This window comes from Coturnix japonica, chromosome Z (genome assembly GCF_054131305.1).
Source record: "Coturnix japonica strain WE chromosome Z, WE-NBRP24, whole genome shotgun sequence".
Lineage (NCBI taxonomy): Eukaryota > Metazoa > Chordata > Aves > Galliformes > Phasianidae > Coturnix > Coturnix japonica.
Genome location: NC_140702.1, coordinates 18,806,393 through 18,823,642, shown reverse-complemented (window position 1 = coordinate 18,823,642; position 17,250 = coordinate 18,806,393). Strand labels below are relative to the sequence as shown.

General features: G+C 41.6%; 1 protein-coding gene across 3 annotated transcripts in view; it reads left to right on the top strand.

Annotated features, from left to right (window-relative positions):
* The first annotated feature begins 533 nt into the window (after positions 1 to 533).
* Positions 534 to 17,250, top strand: part of RASA1 (RAS p21 protein activator 1) — a 50,034-nt gene continuing 33,317 nt past the window's right edge. The window contains exons 1-2 of one of the 3 annotated variants that reach the window (XR_014939886.1): positions 534 to 1,242; positions 15,021 to 15,170. Coding sequence is in view for 1 of the 3 variants with exons in the window: in XM_015849743.3 (XP_015705229.2) it covers positions 854 to 1,242; positions 15,021 to 15,170 (539 nt within the window). In the remaining 2 variants the exon portion in view is untranslated. Of the gene's footprint in view, positions 1,243 to 15,020; positions 15,171 to 17,250 lie in introns of those variants that run through there. The other 2 variants (XM_015849743.3, XM_085530412.1) reach the window with 2 other exon arrangements.

The following is a 17,250-nucleotide window of genomic DNA, read 5'->3' as shown; positions in this document are numbered from 1 at the left end:
AGGCGTGCAAGTGTCAACGTGCTGCTATTTGTCAGCTCTTTTATTATGGGGGGGGAGGGAAAAAAAGAAGAAGAAGAAAAAAAGAAGATAATGAGAGAAGTATCAGCACGGTAACGGAGTAACCGGCAATGGAGTACGGGCGGCAGTGCGGTCACACAGCGGCTGCAGGCGATGCGCTGTTCTCCTCCCGCAGCACACGGCGGTGCAGCTATAACGGGGACACACAAAGCACGGGCTCAGCACGCCCCGATCGCGCCGTCCCTTCCCGCCGTGCCCCCGCGCCACCTGCCGCCTCTCCTGGCTTTTACTCCCCATACTTTCTTCTATTTTCCCTCCCAAAGGCAGCTCAGCCTCAGGGCGCACCATGGCCGCCCCTTGGCCGCACACCATGGCGGCTCGGGCCGCTCCTACCCCGCACTTTCCTCCCCCACGCGGTGCGGCCGCTCCCCCTCCTGCCCCGCCCAGCTCCACGCACGCGCTCATAGGGACGAGGCTGGGGAGCGGCGCACATGCGCGGCCCGTCCCACCGCCTCCGTCCTTCCCCCCTCCCGGCTGGCGGGCGCACGGGGGCGGGCACAGCGCGGGGCGGCCGAGCCGCTCCCCTGGCGGCCGGCGGGGCCGAGGCAGCCGCGCCGGGGCCCTGCGGAGCCGCCGTGAGCGCGCAGCCCCCGCCCAGCCGGGTATTGTTCGCGGCCCGTCTCCGCCGGGACAGTTTTGCCCTCGTCCCGGCTCCGCTCCCCGCCGGGGCGGGGTGGGCCGGGGCCCCTTTGTCGCCACCTCCCCGGCGTGCGGCGGCGGCGGCGGCTGCGGGCGGGAGGGCGAGCGGCGGACGGGAGGGGGGGCGAGGCTCAACATGATGGCGGCCGAGGCCGGAGCTGAGGACGGCGGTTCGGTTACCTCGGCCGGGACGGCGGCCGCCGCCGAGCCGGGGCACTGCCGAGGCAAAGCACCGGGGCCGCAGGGCCCCTTCGCGCCCGGCTCCAGCTCCGGCTCCGGCGGGGACAGCCCGGGCGCCGGCCCGGCTCTGTGCTCGGCGCTCGGGCTGCTGGCGCTCGGCTCCACGGGAGCCCCGCCACCGCCCAGCGAGCCGGGCTCCGCCGCCTTCCCCCCGCTGCCGCCGCCGCCGCCGCCCCTACCCCCGGCCGGAGGGCTGGCGGCCGTGGACGAGGGCGACTCGCTGGACGGGCCGGAGTACGAGGAGGAGGAGGTGGCCATCCCGCTGAACGCGCCCCCCACCAACCAGTAAGTACCGCGGCCCCCCACCCCCCTCGGTTCCGCTCCCGGAGCGCAGGAAGAGCGCGGCTCCGCGCAGCGCCGCGTGTCCGTGCGGCGGGGGGAGGCCCGGGCGGCTCCCGGACAGACTGGGACTGCGGCGCTAACTTTGTAACAGGCGGAGACCTCCCCGCTGTACAAAGCGCTGCTCTCCTCGTGTCATCCCTTTGCATTCCGTTGTTTATACCTTAAAAAAAAGCAACAAGAACAGCACAAAGAACACCCCAACCTTTTTGTTATTTCATACAGGAATATCACGAAGGTTGCACGCACGTGTTTGCCTTCGTGGAGTAGGGAGGGTGAGGTTTGCTCACTCTGGAACGCGGGTTGGAAATGAGTAGAATTCTTCTTCTACTTTAAAATAGTGGGCGGGCTGTGCTTACAGAATAGCGCCTGACTTTGCTGCTCAGCCAGTTTAAAGCGAGGCTGATGTTGGTTTGTCTGTATGGAGGCAGGAGGCAGAGGTGAAAATCCTGCAAACCTCCTGTTGGATTTCATTCTGTTATCTCTGTTTTAAGGTGAATGGACGGCCTGTGGTGCTGGTAACAGAATTTCGCACTCTGAGCAGAGCAGTTCTCAATTTATATTGTGTGAAAAATGTAGGATCAGATAATGCTGTGTGTAGTTTGTGTAATTAATGAGCACTCCATGCACAACCTTTGGGCTGAAGCATAGGAAGTCTGCAGGTTTGTGTGTAGCACCTCAAGCCCCGTTTCAGTACAGAAAACAGTTCTCTGGGAGGGTGCCTGGCTATTTAAAAAATGGAGTTGCTTCAGAAGCTCTATTGGTTGCACCAAGTAGTGTCTAGAAATGTGTTGTTCCTGAAGTTTCCTGAGGATAGTAGATAATGTAAGGTTTCAAGGTACTGAAACAGTTGGGCTAGATGTTCATAGCGGGCTTTTCCAACCTTAAGGAGTCTGATTGTGTGAAACCATGAGGGTTGGTAGATAGTTTCAAGGCGTGGATCAGAAGGACGACCTGAAAGCCCATCTGAGTTTGGGTTCTTTGTTACATTCTTTCCCAGTACCACTCTTAAGAGACTTCTGCACCATTCGTGTATTTCCATGATTTCAGGAATCATTAAAGTCATCAGGAGGACATAAAAATGTACCGATATGAATCCCTTTTAAATTCATGTCTCTCGCTTTGACAGTCTTCCCTGTAATCTCCTGATTTCTTGACTTTCTGTAGAAGTTTGCTAACTTAAGGCAGTGTTTGAACAGTGTTTGACTGGCGTCACTAATGAGCTGGAAATATGATCAGGCAGTTCTGACAAAGGATCAGGAGGGAAATAGAGGCACACGAATGTGAAATTACTTCTTCAGGGTTGTCAAATCACTGGAGCACACAATTCTGTACTTCTGGTTTTCTCTCTGAAAATAGATCAGACTGCTTTTTCCATTAGATCCAGTTATGTTAGTCAGAGAGAGAGAGTCCTTTTTGGAAGTATCTTTAGGAAATGGGGTGACAGATTGTAAATGACCACCTGTTCGGTCCTAAATATGCAATATGGACATATGCTAATAGGAGTGGGATTTGCTGTCAGAGCATTGTCCTGTGACTGAAGTGCTGGAGTGATGTCTGTCTTTAAGTGCTTTGACAAGTGTGTGCTGAGGGGAAGGCTGTGCAGGCCCTAATTTGCTCTGGTTAACAGTACCTTATTCAGACAAAAGGGAGACAGGAGTCTTTGCAGAACCAGGGCATAACTGTGAGCTGAGCTTTCTTCATAAAAGAGAATCCTTCACAACAAATCAAGTATTGTGGAAAATGTACACGTACCTCCCTACTCTGTGTTCTTAACAGCTTTTCCTTTGCCACATAACCCTCGGAGTGTGACTTTTCAATAAAAAATTGATTGAATAGAACCGTGTTTCTCTCTCATTCAGCTCCTTTATGGTGTCAGTTTTCATCGTTCTTATTTAAGTCATTCAGATTGGCCATATGCTGATAGTAAATCGCATCCTCTCAGTCCTGCTGTTTTATTTTGGAAGGGCCCTTTCTTTGTAGATGTACCATCTGCTTCTATGGAATTAAACTCCTGATTTATTATCAAAACAAAGATCAATATTATCTATAATCTTATACAGGGAAAGGTTTGCTATAATTCTTTAGGAATAATGATTGAATTTATAGTTAAGATTAAATTTGTCCAGTTGGATATGACTACAAAACTGCTGTTTCATTTGTTTAAATGTGACTGCCAGCTCCACCCTTTCCCACTTCCTCCTAATTCATTCAGTTTTTATGGGAGGGATACATGATCGGCTTGATGGATAATTCTGTGACTTTGTTTTGTTTCTTTGTCTTATTTGCTTATAAATAACGTTTGCATCTCCGAAACCTGGAAGTGCTCTTCACATTTGGCTTTGCTTTATGTGACATTATCTCTTGTACAAGAATGAAAAAGAGATTTTATTTCACAACAGTAAAACTCAGTGGGCTTCTTTGCCTTCCCTCGGCATGCATCACATTTCAGGATTTACTGAATTGTTGGTTACTGACTCTATTAAAAAAATACATATATATCTGGTAAAAGCTGCTGCTGGTATTTCCTAGTTTGTACTGCCGTCTGAAGTTGGACTTGCATGCATGAAATGAAACAAAGCCTTTTGTAAAAACTGAAGCACAACTCTATGACCTTTTCGTGTGATGATTTGCTTTGCAAATTTAAAAAAAAAAAAAAAAAGTAAATCTGAATGAATTGTCAGCTTGCAAGTTTGAGACCATAAAGATGTTATAGAAGATAGACTTTTTGCTATGAGTGAGTTCTAAAACAAAGTGTACTTGACACGCAGATTTTTACAGTAGCTAACCCAAAGAGATGGGAAGTCAAACAAATGCAAATGCTGTGCTTCCCATCAGGATGCTGTAACTATAGTTTGCTTGGAGTAGTCAGGATATATTCATCTTTGATAGCAAGCACCTAATAAGTACACTTAATTTCTTCTTTTCCATGTGCCTAAGGAATAGGGGAACATGTCATCTCTTAATACATTTTGTCTCGTTAGAAGGACACTGTTGGCATTTAACAGGTTCCCTGCAACCAAAAGCTCAAAATTTCCAGGTAGTGTTGATATTCATCTTATTTCATACTGAGTGAAGTTGACTCAGGACTTGTCTGTTCAGAGTGTGAGTGCGTGTAGTTTTCCATTACTCTGGAGTGTAGCGAATGTGTATTTATGTTGTAGTTTAATACTGGGTGGGAAGCACAGGATGCTAAAGAATAAAACGGGCAATTCTATGTTGTTTCATTCTCGGTTTCTCTCTGCTTTATTCCTCATCTGCCAAGCACAACTGGCAGGTTGATGGAGGTCTGAAATGTTGTAAGGGGTTGGCCTTCAACATTAGCGAGTGCTACCTAATTTAGTAATAAAACAGCAATACGTGAGATAGGTGAAATATTTGGATTTTTGACTAAAAATCTTAGTTGTCAGGATTATTTGGGATGTCTTTGTACTATTAAGGCAGCAGAAACAGTTGCTGGGTATTTCATCAATATTCGTAGTTTCATCTGGTGATCTTTTTAAGCAATGATTAGCAGTTTTAAGTGGCAGTCAGTTGAAATTGAAAGCTGACTGTTACAGAATGAAACTGTCTGTCAACATACTATCTGTTTTTTTTAAAGAAAAAAAAAGCTTACCAAAAGTAGATACATTTTTGGTCACTCTCTGTTCAAGCAAGATATTAGTGAGATAAGGCTGAACATAGAGAGATGGGTAGGGAAACAAGCAAAGATTGCAGGAAATAATATTTTTATGTCCAAATGTAGAGTGAATTCCGGATTCTTCAGGTAAGCCTTGCAAAGGTGGCAAGTCCAGAGTTGTGCAACGTTTGTTTATTTGGGTAACCGGTACGAACAGAAAGTGATTTGGGTTTTGGGGTTTTTTTTTTGTGTGTGTTTGTGTTGTTATATGTATATATATTTATTTATTTATTTTTTTCTGGAATAGTGGCTGAGGATTATTTTCCATGCCAATGAATAAATCTGTTGCTGTGAAAACTAAAGGGGAAATAGTGTTGGCATATTTAGTTAGATTCTGTGAAAACATTAAAAATGAGGTGGGATATAAATTGACTTTAGTGCACAAGGTTCCATTTCTGTTTAATCTTAATGTAGTTAGCAGCTAAATTTCTCTCTCAAAAAATTGAGGTTTTTACTTCCTGCAGGGAGCAGGAATTGATAAAGGAATTAATTATCTGAAGTGGCTGATTAGTGTACTGACTTGGTTGCTTACAAAACAGGCTCAAAGAAGTCTAGTTTTAGTTATGGTTTAATATGTCTTCAGTGTGTGGTCAAGAGCAGCAAAGCAGAATTGCCCATAACCGTATGAAGGAAGGAAAGTGGTAAGTAAACTGATGTGATAGGTATGTACTTGAAAGGGAGCTTTAGATGAGGAGAAACAAAAGTAGAACAGCATTTGCTGCTGGGTTGATGAGGAATTTTCATTATTTCTAGTTAGTATCTGATGGTGTCACTTCATCTATAGGTTGAATGTTCTCTTGTTCTCCTTATACTTCGTTAGGCTTGTCCCATATCTTTCTTTCTTCTTTAATAAAACTTAACCAAGAATTCTTCTTGGAATTTATCTCACTAGTGAGCAGCGTAGGAGGCATCATGTTTTAACATGGTGCCTGTGCTTCATAGAATTATCCCAGTGGAATAATTCTGTCTTCCTCTGCCTTTCTCCAAATTATGGTCAGCACCAATGAAATGTTAGTGTCATTCACATGCTTGTCATGTTCCCTCTCCTGTTTCATATGTGTGCAGACAGCCTTTACTATTCTCTACCTTTTACATAAAACATCTGCTCTATCCATCTAGAACAGAAGAAAAGTGCGTTTTCACTAGTCTTTATGTTGCGTTTTGTGTTGAAGGTAATGGATAGTGGTCAGTATGGGTTTCTGAGATGAATACTGAACTTAACCAACCAGATTTCCTTCTGCAGTGAGGTACTTGGCTTGGTGCATGCAGGAGGATTAGTGGATACTGACCTCATCTTTAGGACTGCTGTATATATACATACGTGTGTTTGTGCTCATATATATATGTATATATATATATATATATATATATATATATATATATATATATAGCATATAACAAATGGGTTAACGGCATACAGGTTAGGTAAGTAGAAGTACAGTGGGCTGAAGAGCCAACTTAGAAGTTGGGCCAAAGGGGCTTGGTGGTCAGTGACATGAAATTAAGTTGAAGGCAGGTGTTCCCCAGGTTGTACTACAGAGCCCATACTGTCAACATTGTGGTTATTGGCTGCAGTGATGGGACAGAGTGCACCCTCAGAAAGTTCACAAACAATGACAAAACTATATGGTTGATGCAGCTGGTGGGTGAGCTGAAGTGGTATGGGACCTCTTGAAGTTCAGCAGAGGAAATGTGAAACTGTCCTTTATAAGGGCTAGCACCAGAACATGCAGTGTGGTGACTGTGGATGGGAACCAGCTCTTCACAGCTGCATCAGGACCAAACGGTCCTGACCGACAACAAGCACAAAAGGGTTATCAGTGGTGTCTCAGGTGACGTTACAGGGACCACTGTCCACAGATCTGTCGAGGTCATCTTCCCCTCTGCTCAGTGTTGCTGGGGCAAATATGGTGCTGTGCTGGGCTCCCTGTAGAAGGGAGACGCAGACTTAAAGGAGCAAGGCAGATGTGGGACTACCAAAGTAATGGCTTGGACTGTTTTGCCTGAAGAAGAGACTCAAGAGGATCTTACCCATCTTACACGTGATGGAGGGGGAGCAAATATAAGAGAGTGAAGCTTTCTTCCTTGCTGCTTAGTGATAGGACAGAAGGATGTAGGGGGAAAAAAACTGAAAAACTTGAAATTACACTTGAATACAGAAAACAAGAGTGTTTTGTTTGTTTAACTTCAGTGTTAGTCAGAACACTGCAGCAGGCTGCCTTTAGAGATTATTAAGTCTCTGTCTCTGACTGTGGCTCTGAGCAGCCTGCTATATCTCATCTGCTTGGAGAACTGGGTGGAACGACAGGCAGGCAATCCCCAATATTCATTTCATAATGATGATCTAAATGATTCTATGATTCTATGTAAATGTGCTGATGATATAGTTGAAGATGACTGTTATAAGACCTCGCTGCTTGAAGTACTCTGGAATCACCTCAGTGACAACAGCTAATAGCAAAGGCTTTAAAGTACAAGATATCCTTAGGAAAACAAATAGAATATTTCATTATATTTTTGTGTAGACAAATCTAATTTCTAGTATAAAAACTCAGGAGTTTGTTTTTTAAATAAATTCTAGGATAATTAATAGTGCTGTTAGTTATTTAATGTTTGCTTGTCATATATAACTTTTCCTTTTAAGTTATCTTTTTATTACTTTAAGGTGTACTTTAAAAGCTGTATAGAATCCACTGTTGGTAAATAAACGTGAAAGCTCCAGGCACATTTTAGAGGAGGAGGAGTATGAGGACAAGGGCAGATTGACCATGGAGGACAGGCAGAGGCTGCAGCCCCATTCCATTGCCTGTTCCCATCTGCTGCCCAGTGAGGAGAGGTAGAAGTGGTTGGGTAGGAGGAAGATCTGTTTAGCTTGCTCTTAGTTCTCACTGCCCCTGTTAGCAGTGTGTTAGCAGTAGGCAGTAAATTGCATTAATATTAATCTTCCTGTTTTGCATGTGGTGGTAATTAGCCAAATGTTTCTCTGTTCATGTCTCAACCCATGAGCATCTTTTTCATTTCATTTTATCCAGCTGTGGAGTACAAGGGCAGAATGGCAGTGCCGAGCTGCCCCGTATGGTGAAACTACCATTAGTAATCAAGCTCCTCCCTAAAGAAAAAGTGATTTCTCATCTTCAAGTTTCAATTTGTTTGGATTTTTTTAGGGTTTTCATTTTTGTTGAATTGAAACAGTGGTACTTGACCACCAGTTATGGCTTTTTTATTTTGCTTGTAAGTATAAGCTTTCCTCAGATTGGAGTATACGTGCCAATGTAGAAATATTTTAGTTATGTGTATTTGAAGATGACTTTGCAACTATATGGGAGTATTTGCTATGCTATGATTTTCTATTAAAGATTACTGCCATTGCCTCAGCTGGGGTGTTTGTATGATTTCTCTCGTCCATCAGTACTTGGAGATACTTGTACAAGGGATCTGTTCCTTCTGTGAACTTCCCCTTGTAGGGTACACTGCTTTCTTTCCTGAAGTAGTTTCAAGAAGCCATGGGGGTTTAGTCAATCTTTGATAATCAGCTCAAGAATCATATAATTTCGTGAGGATTTATTTAAGTTTTTTGTGCTTTTTTTTTTTTTTTTTCTTTTCCTAGAATATTTGGCCTATTATTGTTTTAAGTCCACCTGTTTCCTGTAAAATTAAGCATATATATAAATGCTGACCCACTCGTTGTACGCACACAAAAGGATATTCAGTCTGTGGCTTGCTGGGTTTTGTGTGCTTATTTTATATATGAACTGCATCAGCCTTCTGTGTATGAAATTTAAGAACAAAAGTAAATCAGTTTGTTTTCTGCATCTCTATCTGTTGATGAATAACAACGGAGGCCTTACAGGATTCATATTTGTATATTTTGTTAATCTGGAACACTGTGAGTTACAAACATTAACTTTTTCAAACCACTGCTAGTTCTCAGTACCTTTTCCCTAGACCTTTTCTTTGAGGGATTTTTGTGGGTTTAAGAATCTGCTCAGATTTTTTTTGTTGTTGTTATTTTTACTGTTTCAAAGATATACTGGGAAATACCTTAATTCTTCCAAAACATAGCAGAGCTTCTGCAGTAATTGTTCTGTAATTCAGTTACAGAAGCAGGTTCTGATTTGTCTTAGCTCTACACAGTTTTAATGATGTCATACTGTTAGAGTCAGTGGTTGCATGGATTGTATGCTATTCAGTATATTTCTTTGTTATTTGTATTGTGTGTGGGAGGCAATGGACATCTTTTACTTCATGCATTGTTCCTAGCTTGAAAGTCTAGATCTGTCGGGGTTTTCTCTTTAGAGCAACAGTTCTCCACGAGCAAGAGGCTGGGAAGCATTCTAGCATGCAAGGTGAGAATGAAGCACAGAACACAAAGCTCGGCTCGGTTCCTTCGGACTCTAACCCAGAGCTGTACTGCTGCCTGGGAGGTGAAAGCACTAGGAGGCAGAGATTTTCTGTTTCAGTTAGTGATGATTGAGCAGAGCTGGCAGAAAGTAAAACAGACATGGAGAATGTCCAAGATTGGATGCAGGAGAGGATAAGATGCATGGAGGGAGGAATGTTAAGGAGCTAATGATGCATTTCATGGAGTTATCAGCAAAAAATATTGTTATCCTAGAGATTAATCTTTGTCAGAAAATATCTTTTAATTTTCGTAACAATATTGACATTGTTTCTGTGATAGCACTGCACTTAGTTTAAATAGAAAAAGGCCTTTCCTTGACCAGAAGGCACTAATGGGAAATGTGTTAAAATGAGTAACTTTTACTAATGAGAAACTTCTTGCTAAGAGCTGTATTGAGTTCCTAAATTGACATCTGAACTGACGCTTTACTAAGAAAATGCAAGCTGCTTTTCAGTGTATTTAGCTGTATGTCATTTGTTTTTAAGTTGCTTTGGCAAGAAGGAAATAGCAGTGAGTGTTCTTTTTAGAAAATAAGTACTAGGTAGGGTTGGAAATACTCCTTTGCCTTGTTTACTGCTGTGCTGTTGTCACATCTCTTGTAATAAAAGTATGCTGTTTATCCTTGAGACTCTAAAACTTGTAGAACCTCACCCATCTTAATGAAATTGTTTGAATTTCTGCCTTTTGAACGTAAGCCTGCCACATTTTTTTCAGCCTTGGTTAGTCTTTGTGTTAAGATGTACAGAGATTTTTTTCTCCCAAGTTCATAGTTGATATATCCTCTGCTGGAAGTGTTTTAGAGGCGTCTGGGGCAATGTGCAAGTCCTGCAATGGGACTCGTGTCTGTTGCAGTATGACTCTGATTTCTATTTAGTGTTTCTAAAGGGGTTTGCAACAGTAAAAGGATATAAGCGGATTTATTCTTCATCAGATTTACTTTCATTCTACCTCTGTAGAAAAATGCATTATGTGAAAGGGATTAAAAATCCTTGCTTAACCCTTACTTAACCTACAGTAGTACTGAGCATTCCAATTTCATTCATACTGGACAAAGAACACCTGCGTGGCTTCAGGTTAGTTTCTGCTCCTTCCAGTATTTTGCAGGTGCAGCCCTTGTAGCAAATGATCCGTGTTTGTAGAGCTTTCTCAGGCAGGAAGTTTTTTTGCAGTGCTGAGAACTGCAAAGACCCTGTCAAAAAACTGCTGACTATGCAGTGATAGACTTAGCAAGACAGAATTAAGGAGTGAATTTATAAAGATCCGAGTGAAACTGCTTAATCTTTGCAAATAGTATACATAAAGGAAGTAGTGCAGCTTTACCCAGTGTGCAGCTTTATGAATCTGACAGATGGAGGACAAGGTGTTATTTAGCAGCATCAGGATGAAAATGGTAGCGCTAAGAATGTGCTTCAAACTGAGGAACTGGCAAATCTGAAAGGAGACTTAAACAGTGGATTTGAGTGTCAAGTCTGCCATTGTTTATTACTAAAAATGGAAAGTTTGAGAGGGAATGGCTGGTATTAACAGAATGATAAGAAACAAGAGCACAGGTTATCTTGTTGGTTTTGGTTTCATCTGTGTCCCTGAGACTACTCAAGACTTCTGTGCCATTTGAAGCTTTCTTGTAGTTTTCCTAGTCTGAGGTAATCATACCGTTGTTCTCTTTTGATTTACAAAGGGAGCACAGCTCACGTGGTCTCGGGGTGATAACAAGAGTCTGTAATGCATTAAAAAAGAGTACTAAACCATTGACTGTGTATTGTTAAGAAGGGAGCTCTGACCACATCTCAGGAATACTCATTTCTTTTGGATTTTGTTGTAGCAGTAGGGTGTGTAGCTAAGATGAGCTCTGAGTGAAGTGGATACAGCATTTGATGATATGTTTCTAAGTAGAAATCATGAGATCCCCATCTGTTATCTGCATCCTCATTTCTACTAAGTTGTGAGAATTACTTCTGCACTGCTTCGGTGCTTTTTCCTGCTTTGCCCTCTTCCTGGTCTGCATTGTTTCCAAGTTAAAACTGCAGCATGCTGTAAGAGCAAGATGCTTGAATGGAACAACAAATCCGCATTTGCTTTTCTTGCATTTAAAAAGGAAATATGCAAATAAAAGTACTTGTTTGAACAATGAGACATACTTCCACACACAGTAGCAGCTGCCTCCTTCCAGATGGCAACTCCACCATCTGCTTCGCAGCCTGTCTCTGGGATGGACTCTGTAGCATGTCTGTGGGGCCAGGAGTCCTGTTACTGCACCACAAACTTCTGTAGGGATATGATGTGATCACATTCCTGCTCCCAGAAAGACGTGTTGGCTAGGTTTGGTGAGACAGGTATGGCCGAGTGTCTGCTGCCCTGCTTCTGTGCTGTGTGGAGAACCACTGGGCTCCACTTCTGCCAGCCAGAGATAGCAGTGCTGGCTCCTCTGCTGTGGCTGCACTGCCAGCAGCATTCTCTTGGATAGCTACGCGGGGCTTGTGTCTTCATAGAATCTGCTTGTGATCATGCAGTGTTTTCCTTGTCTGCTTGCAGTAACTAAGATTATGGTACACAGGGTTGAAGTTCTGAATATGCTGCTTCTGATTCAAAATAACAGATGGAAATGTTTTCTTCACAGCATCAGAGTAGTTTGTGAAATGTGGAAGTCTGTAATTGATACTCTCTTAGAATTAAAATAAAGGTCATGGTGTGGGTAATAAGTTTGTTACAGCAGCGCTTAAACAGCTGGTCATGGAAACAACAACTGAAATTATGATCCAAAGCTGGTAAGACATTCTGTAGTTGAATCATTCCATAACCTTCTCTGACAGTACTACCTATGTTTTTTCATACCTAACAACATCTAAAGTATTTCCAGATCACTGCTGTTTGATTCAGTGTTTAATAATGTTAAAACGCACACAAAATCACCCCCCATATTATTAGCATTTAAGTATCTAGAAAGCTAATGTTGAAAATAAAAGTGTTCCTAGGTAAGATCAGACAAGAAAACAAAATTAACTGGCAAGCAGTAATAGGGGTCTTGCATCTGGCAATGGTGGAGAGTATACATCTGAATAGTAGTGAGTTATTGTTCTGAGTGCACAAGCAGTAGGAGTCTCGGTAAGGGGGGTGACTTTCTGCTCAGGAACAGCTGCACAGTTATCCTGAAATCAGATCAAGTATGACAATATTGTTAGATATTCTTTACTAATGTTTACTATTAAACTATGTGAAGGCAGTGATGAAAATCTGCAGAGTACCTCTTCATTGAAATCAAGTGATAGCTGAGTAAAATAAAAGATGTGCTGTTAAAAACAGGACCTATCAGCACTCTTCCATGCTATCTTGCTTGAATAAAGTGTTTCTTTAGTGATGTAACTTCAGTCTCTGGAAAAATGCAGTTACCTCCCAACAAGCATTTTGCTTACTGTAATGGTATCGTAGAAGCTTGTACTTCAGTCTGTATCCTGTTTTCTGAAGATGTGTGCTATCTCCAGAGGCTTCCTGAGGATATCACTTGGGCTGTTTTCTGTTATCACTGCTGCATTTAACTGCTCTACTGGCACTTGTAGGTTACCTTCAGTTGGTAGTTAAGTGCAGGACAACAGCCATGAGGGTGTCCTCTTTGTTCAGAGATTCTGGCCTTAATGTATTAGCGATGTAGTATGGTAGTGACCATTAGTGTGAGAAATCTCAGTCCATCGCAAAAAGGTGAGCAATTTGTGAGTAATTATGCTTTTTTTTTTTTTTGTTCTAGTATATTTGTTGTTAGTTGTTTGTGTTCTTATTATTGGCACTCCAGATTATTAGCACCATCCATATTTTCAGAATGTGCCCTTACGTTTGGCATCAAAGGTAATGCATCTCTCAATAAAGGTAGGGTTATTTTTCTCAAGTGGGTTATAAGTAGGAACAAATAAAAGCTGAGTGAGCCCATTGTTAGTTTAAAATAGACTTCATGGAATGTTGGTTTCAAATAATTTCTTGATCAGGAAAGTTTCTTGGGTCTCCTGGGAGTTCATTCCTTTCAGAAAGCCAGTCTGTCCAGAAGAGCGAAGCCAGGTTGTGGCATGTGTGTAATTAACAGGGTTTAAGCCACGCTGTGCCCACTGACAAGCAGAGTATTTTGTCCTAGGTAGTCTGAAATAGACTGTCCGGATTTAGTTCAGTTCCACAGAGGGCTCTCAGACAGAGCAGTGCCATCCACTTGTGTGCAAGCTGTTTGTAAGCTGGTTCCTGCCAGCAAGGCCGCGCAGCTCTGGAATGCAGTGAGCAAAGCACCAGCTCTGCAGCCTGGCTGGCCTGCCTGAGCCTCAGCTGCTGCGAGGGCGTGCAGACAATGCGGCATTTTTTCTGGTTTAGCTTGTTTTCCTCAGGATGAGGAAGAGAAGCAATGGAGGCCTATACCAGCGAAAATATAGCCTGGCCAGAGCAAACAGTATCTGCATGGGTGCTGCTGCTCCCGCAGTACATAATGCTTATCTGCAGAGTGTGTCTTTTCGTCATTCTGATAAAAGCTGCCCTCAAGGAAAACTTCTGTTTTCGCTTCCATTTCGTAAAATAAATGTTTCTGGCTAGATTTCATCGACAGTCCAGCTGTTTGGATGTTTTTGTTTTTCTTTAAAGGTACTTCTCATATCTGTTCTGGAATTCGTTTTTTATAACTCCTACCTGCTCGTGTATGTCTGGCAGAATCATAAAGTGGCTGATCTGAAATACTGAATGATTTAATTACTTTGTAACAGTGGCACTATGAAAACTGTGGAGTTTACTTGGGTGTAGAAATCAAAGGCTGAGCATTGTTAGTTGGTGGATGCAGACCTAATCAATTACTATATTATGTAGCTCTAGGGCATACTGCAACCTTCTAAAGGGCCTAGATATATTTTCTTAATAAGGAGATGAGAACACAACTTTTTATTTTTAATTTTAATTCCATTTCTTGGTTTTTGTGTGTGTATTTGTAAACCCAATACTGGATCATTTAGGATGGAGAATTCTGTTAGGAGCTATATGAGTCAAAGAACTCACGTGCAGCTGGTGAAATCTTTGCTATTAACTGTCGTATATTTACCTTAAGACTGAAGTGCTCTTTTGTCATATTTTGTAAGTCTGTATTTGCTTTGCATCTGCACTTGCTTGTAATTGATAGGGCCTGAATTGTGATTTAGGAAAGACAGTTCTGGGATTGGACAGTGTTCTGGTGACTACTGTTGCTCCCATGTGATGCAGGCCTTGCTTCTGCATTACTGGTGTGCACGGGATGAGAATAGGTACTTTGCAACTCCAGCCTGAATTGAAGCCTAAGCTTCATTTTTATATTGAAATGCAGGAGTCTTCAAGTCAGATATCATCTCTGATTCTGTTTAAAACAGTCAAATCAGGGAGGAGGAAAAAGATGATATAAAGCCTCTGCCTCTTGAGTTCATTCAGAATGTGAGTTATTTGGCAAAACAGGTTATCTGATGTCATGGAAACACTTATGGGACATGAGTAAATTAAGAGAACACACACATTCGTATGTAATAAATATATATATATTTGAAACAAGATTGCAGTTACATCAGTTCTGAGATCTTTCTTCAGCTTTACAATCTGTTCTGTAAGAATAAACCAAAACCTTAAGTTCTAAGGACACATATTGTTATGCTTTTCTTTCAGGTGGTATCATGGAAAGCTTGACAGAACAATTGCAGAAGAGCGTCTTCGACAGGCTGGAAAACCTGGAAGTTACCTTATTCGAGAAAGTGATCGGAGACCAGGTTCATTTGTGCTTTCGTTCCTTAGTAAAACAAATGTCAATCACTTTAGGTGAGAACAAAATATTTTCTTTTAAATTACTGTAATCTGTTTATTTTTGTCTTATGCCAGCAGGCAAGCCCTGTATTGTAATAGAATATTTTTGACCTTTTATTTTATGGTATACTTTTAAACTTGTGCTTAGTTGTTCTAAAATATGCTACATAAAATCCTTTTGCAGGAAACCCAGCATCAAAAGAGAGATGCTTGTCTCCAGCTGTTGTGAATAAACTTAAAGTAACATGCAGATTTTGTTAGTCAGCAATGAAGATGGTTTTGGATGTGTTCTTCGGTAGCCATTTCAGCTCACAGGGCATAAGCATTAAAAACAAATCTGATTGTCTCCTTAAATTGTGGGAATAAAATAATAAGTGAAGAGATTATGTTTTTAGTAAGGGTTTGCTAGAAACAATTTTCAGCCTCTGTTAGAATTAATTGTTCCAAAAACAAATAGCCCTTTATCCAAACTCAAACTAGGATTATTTCAGTATTAGCAAGCTGTGTATGTTAGTGTGTTCCTTCATTCTTCAGTGTAAATGTGTTGTATGCTTAGAAAAGCTTGAATGTTAGTTAAGAAATCAAGTGTTGCAGTGTAGTGTTCATTGTCACCAAACAGGACAGCAGATAGGAAAAACGTAGGCCAAATAGCAAGTTTCTTTGGTAGCAGAAGGAACCTTTGACAGGAGTACAGTTAATACAAGCAACAAATGTAAACTAAATTCTTGAACTCATGAAAGGGGGATCCAAGATACCATCGTATAAGCCACTATGTGCATGACTTACATATGTGGGGAGTTTTTGAATGCCTCTACTGTGTGATGAAATGTAGTTCATAGATCCCAGTCTAGCACTGACATGAGCTCATAACTCTCTTAATGCAGACAGTGTATGGCACATACAGTATGTCACGTTTGTCATGTGAGCTAACAATTTTGGCTTCTCAGCTATACAGATAATGATACAGGAGCGGGGTCTTGCCTAACAATAGGAAAAAATTATACTATACTAATGGTGGTGTTCTGTTACTGTTCTAGAGTCCTGCACTATTCTTACTAGTTTACTATTGGAGCCAACCTCACCCTCTTAAATATTGGCACTGCAAGTTGAAAATGGTCTTCAATGGTTTCTGATCCCATAAAAAAAGTTCCATTAAGAACTTAAATAATCTTGCATTCCAACATCCCTAAAACACACAGAAAGATGACTATCTGAAGCAAATTAATTTGTTTGTTGATACAGTGCTTCAGAGATTGAATATATCCAGAATTTCATTTGTTTATTGAATGTGTTTTTCTTTTGTTATGAGAAAGAGAAGTACTGCACTCAGAAAGACTGTCAAACTTAAGAGAAGTACTGTACTCAAAAATACTGTCTTTAAATACTTCCAAGCAAATATGGGGATGAATTTCCTGCATCCCAAAGAGCAGAAGTGCTCTTTCCATCAGAGCCTGATGTTTGCCAATTGCAGCCTATTGAAATGGGTAAACCTTCATTGCCAAACAATCTTCCTCTGTTTCTTTTTCCTAAAAGTGTAGATTCCCTCCGTGAAAGTAAGATGTCAGCATCAGGTGAAAATGCTTTTGCACTGTATGGTTAATGGATAGCATATCAGTCTGTTAAAATAATTTTTTCTCAGGAGTGTCAGTGAGTTACTGAGTGATACCACATATTGTGGGAGGAAGTATTTATGTTTCAGTCTTTCCTGTTGGATTTTGTGAGATTACAGAAGCTTCCTATAGTGTTTGGTTCTGTGTTTTGAAGGCAAATTTAATTTATGCTTGAATTAGTAATGTGAGACACAACATTTTAGCTAGAACCTACTCTGTTTTGAAACTTAACAAGGAATCTGGCAGCAAATATGCCAGAAGATCTAAGCTAAATCATTAGTTATATTCTTATAGCATTGGAAGTGGAGGGAAATATGTTTAAAAACTGATCTAATTTCTGAAATTCATCTTTATGCTTCATGCTGTTGTGTGGGAGAAATCATTTAATTCAAATAACTGACTGAGTAGAAAGATTCGTAGTGTGTGAAAACAGTGACCAGTTAAAGAAAATAGAATAAAAATGTCCTAAAGCAATTGCAGGTAAG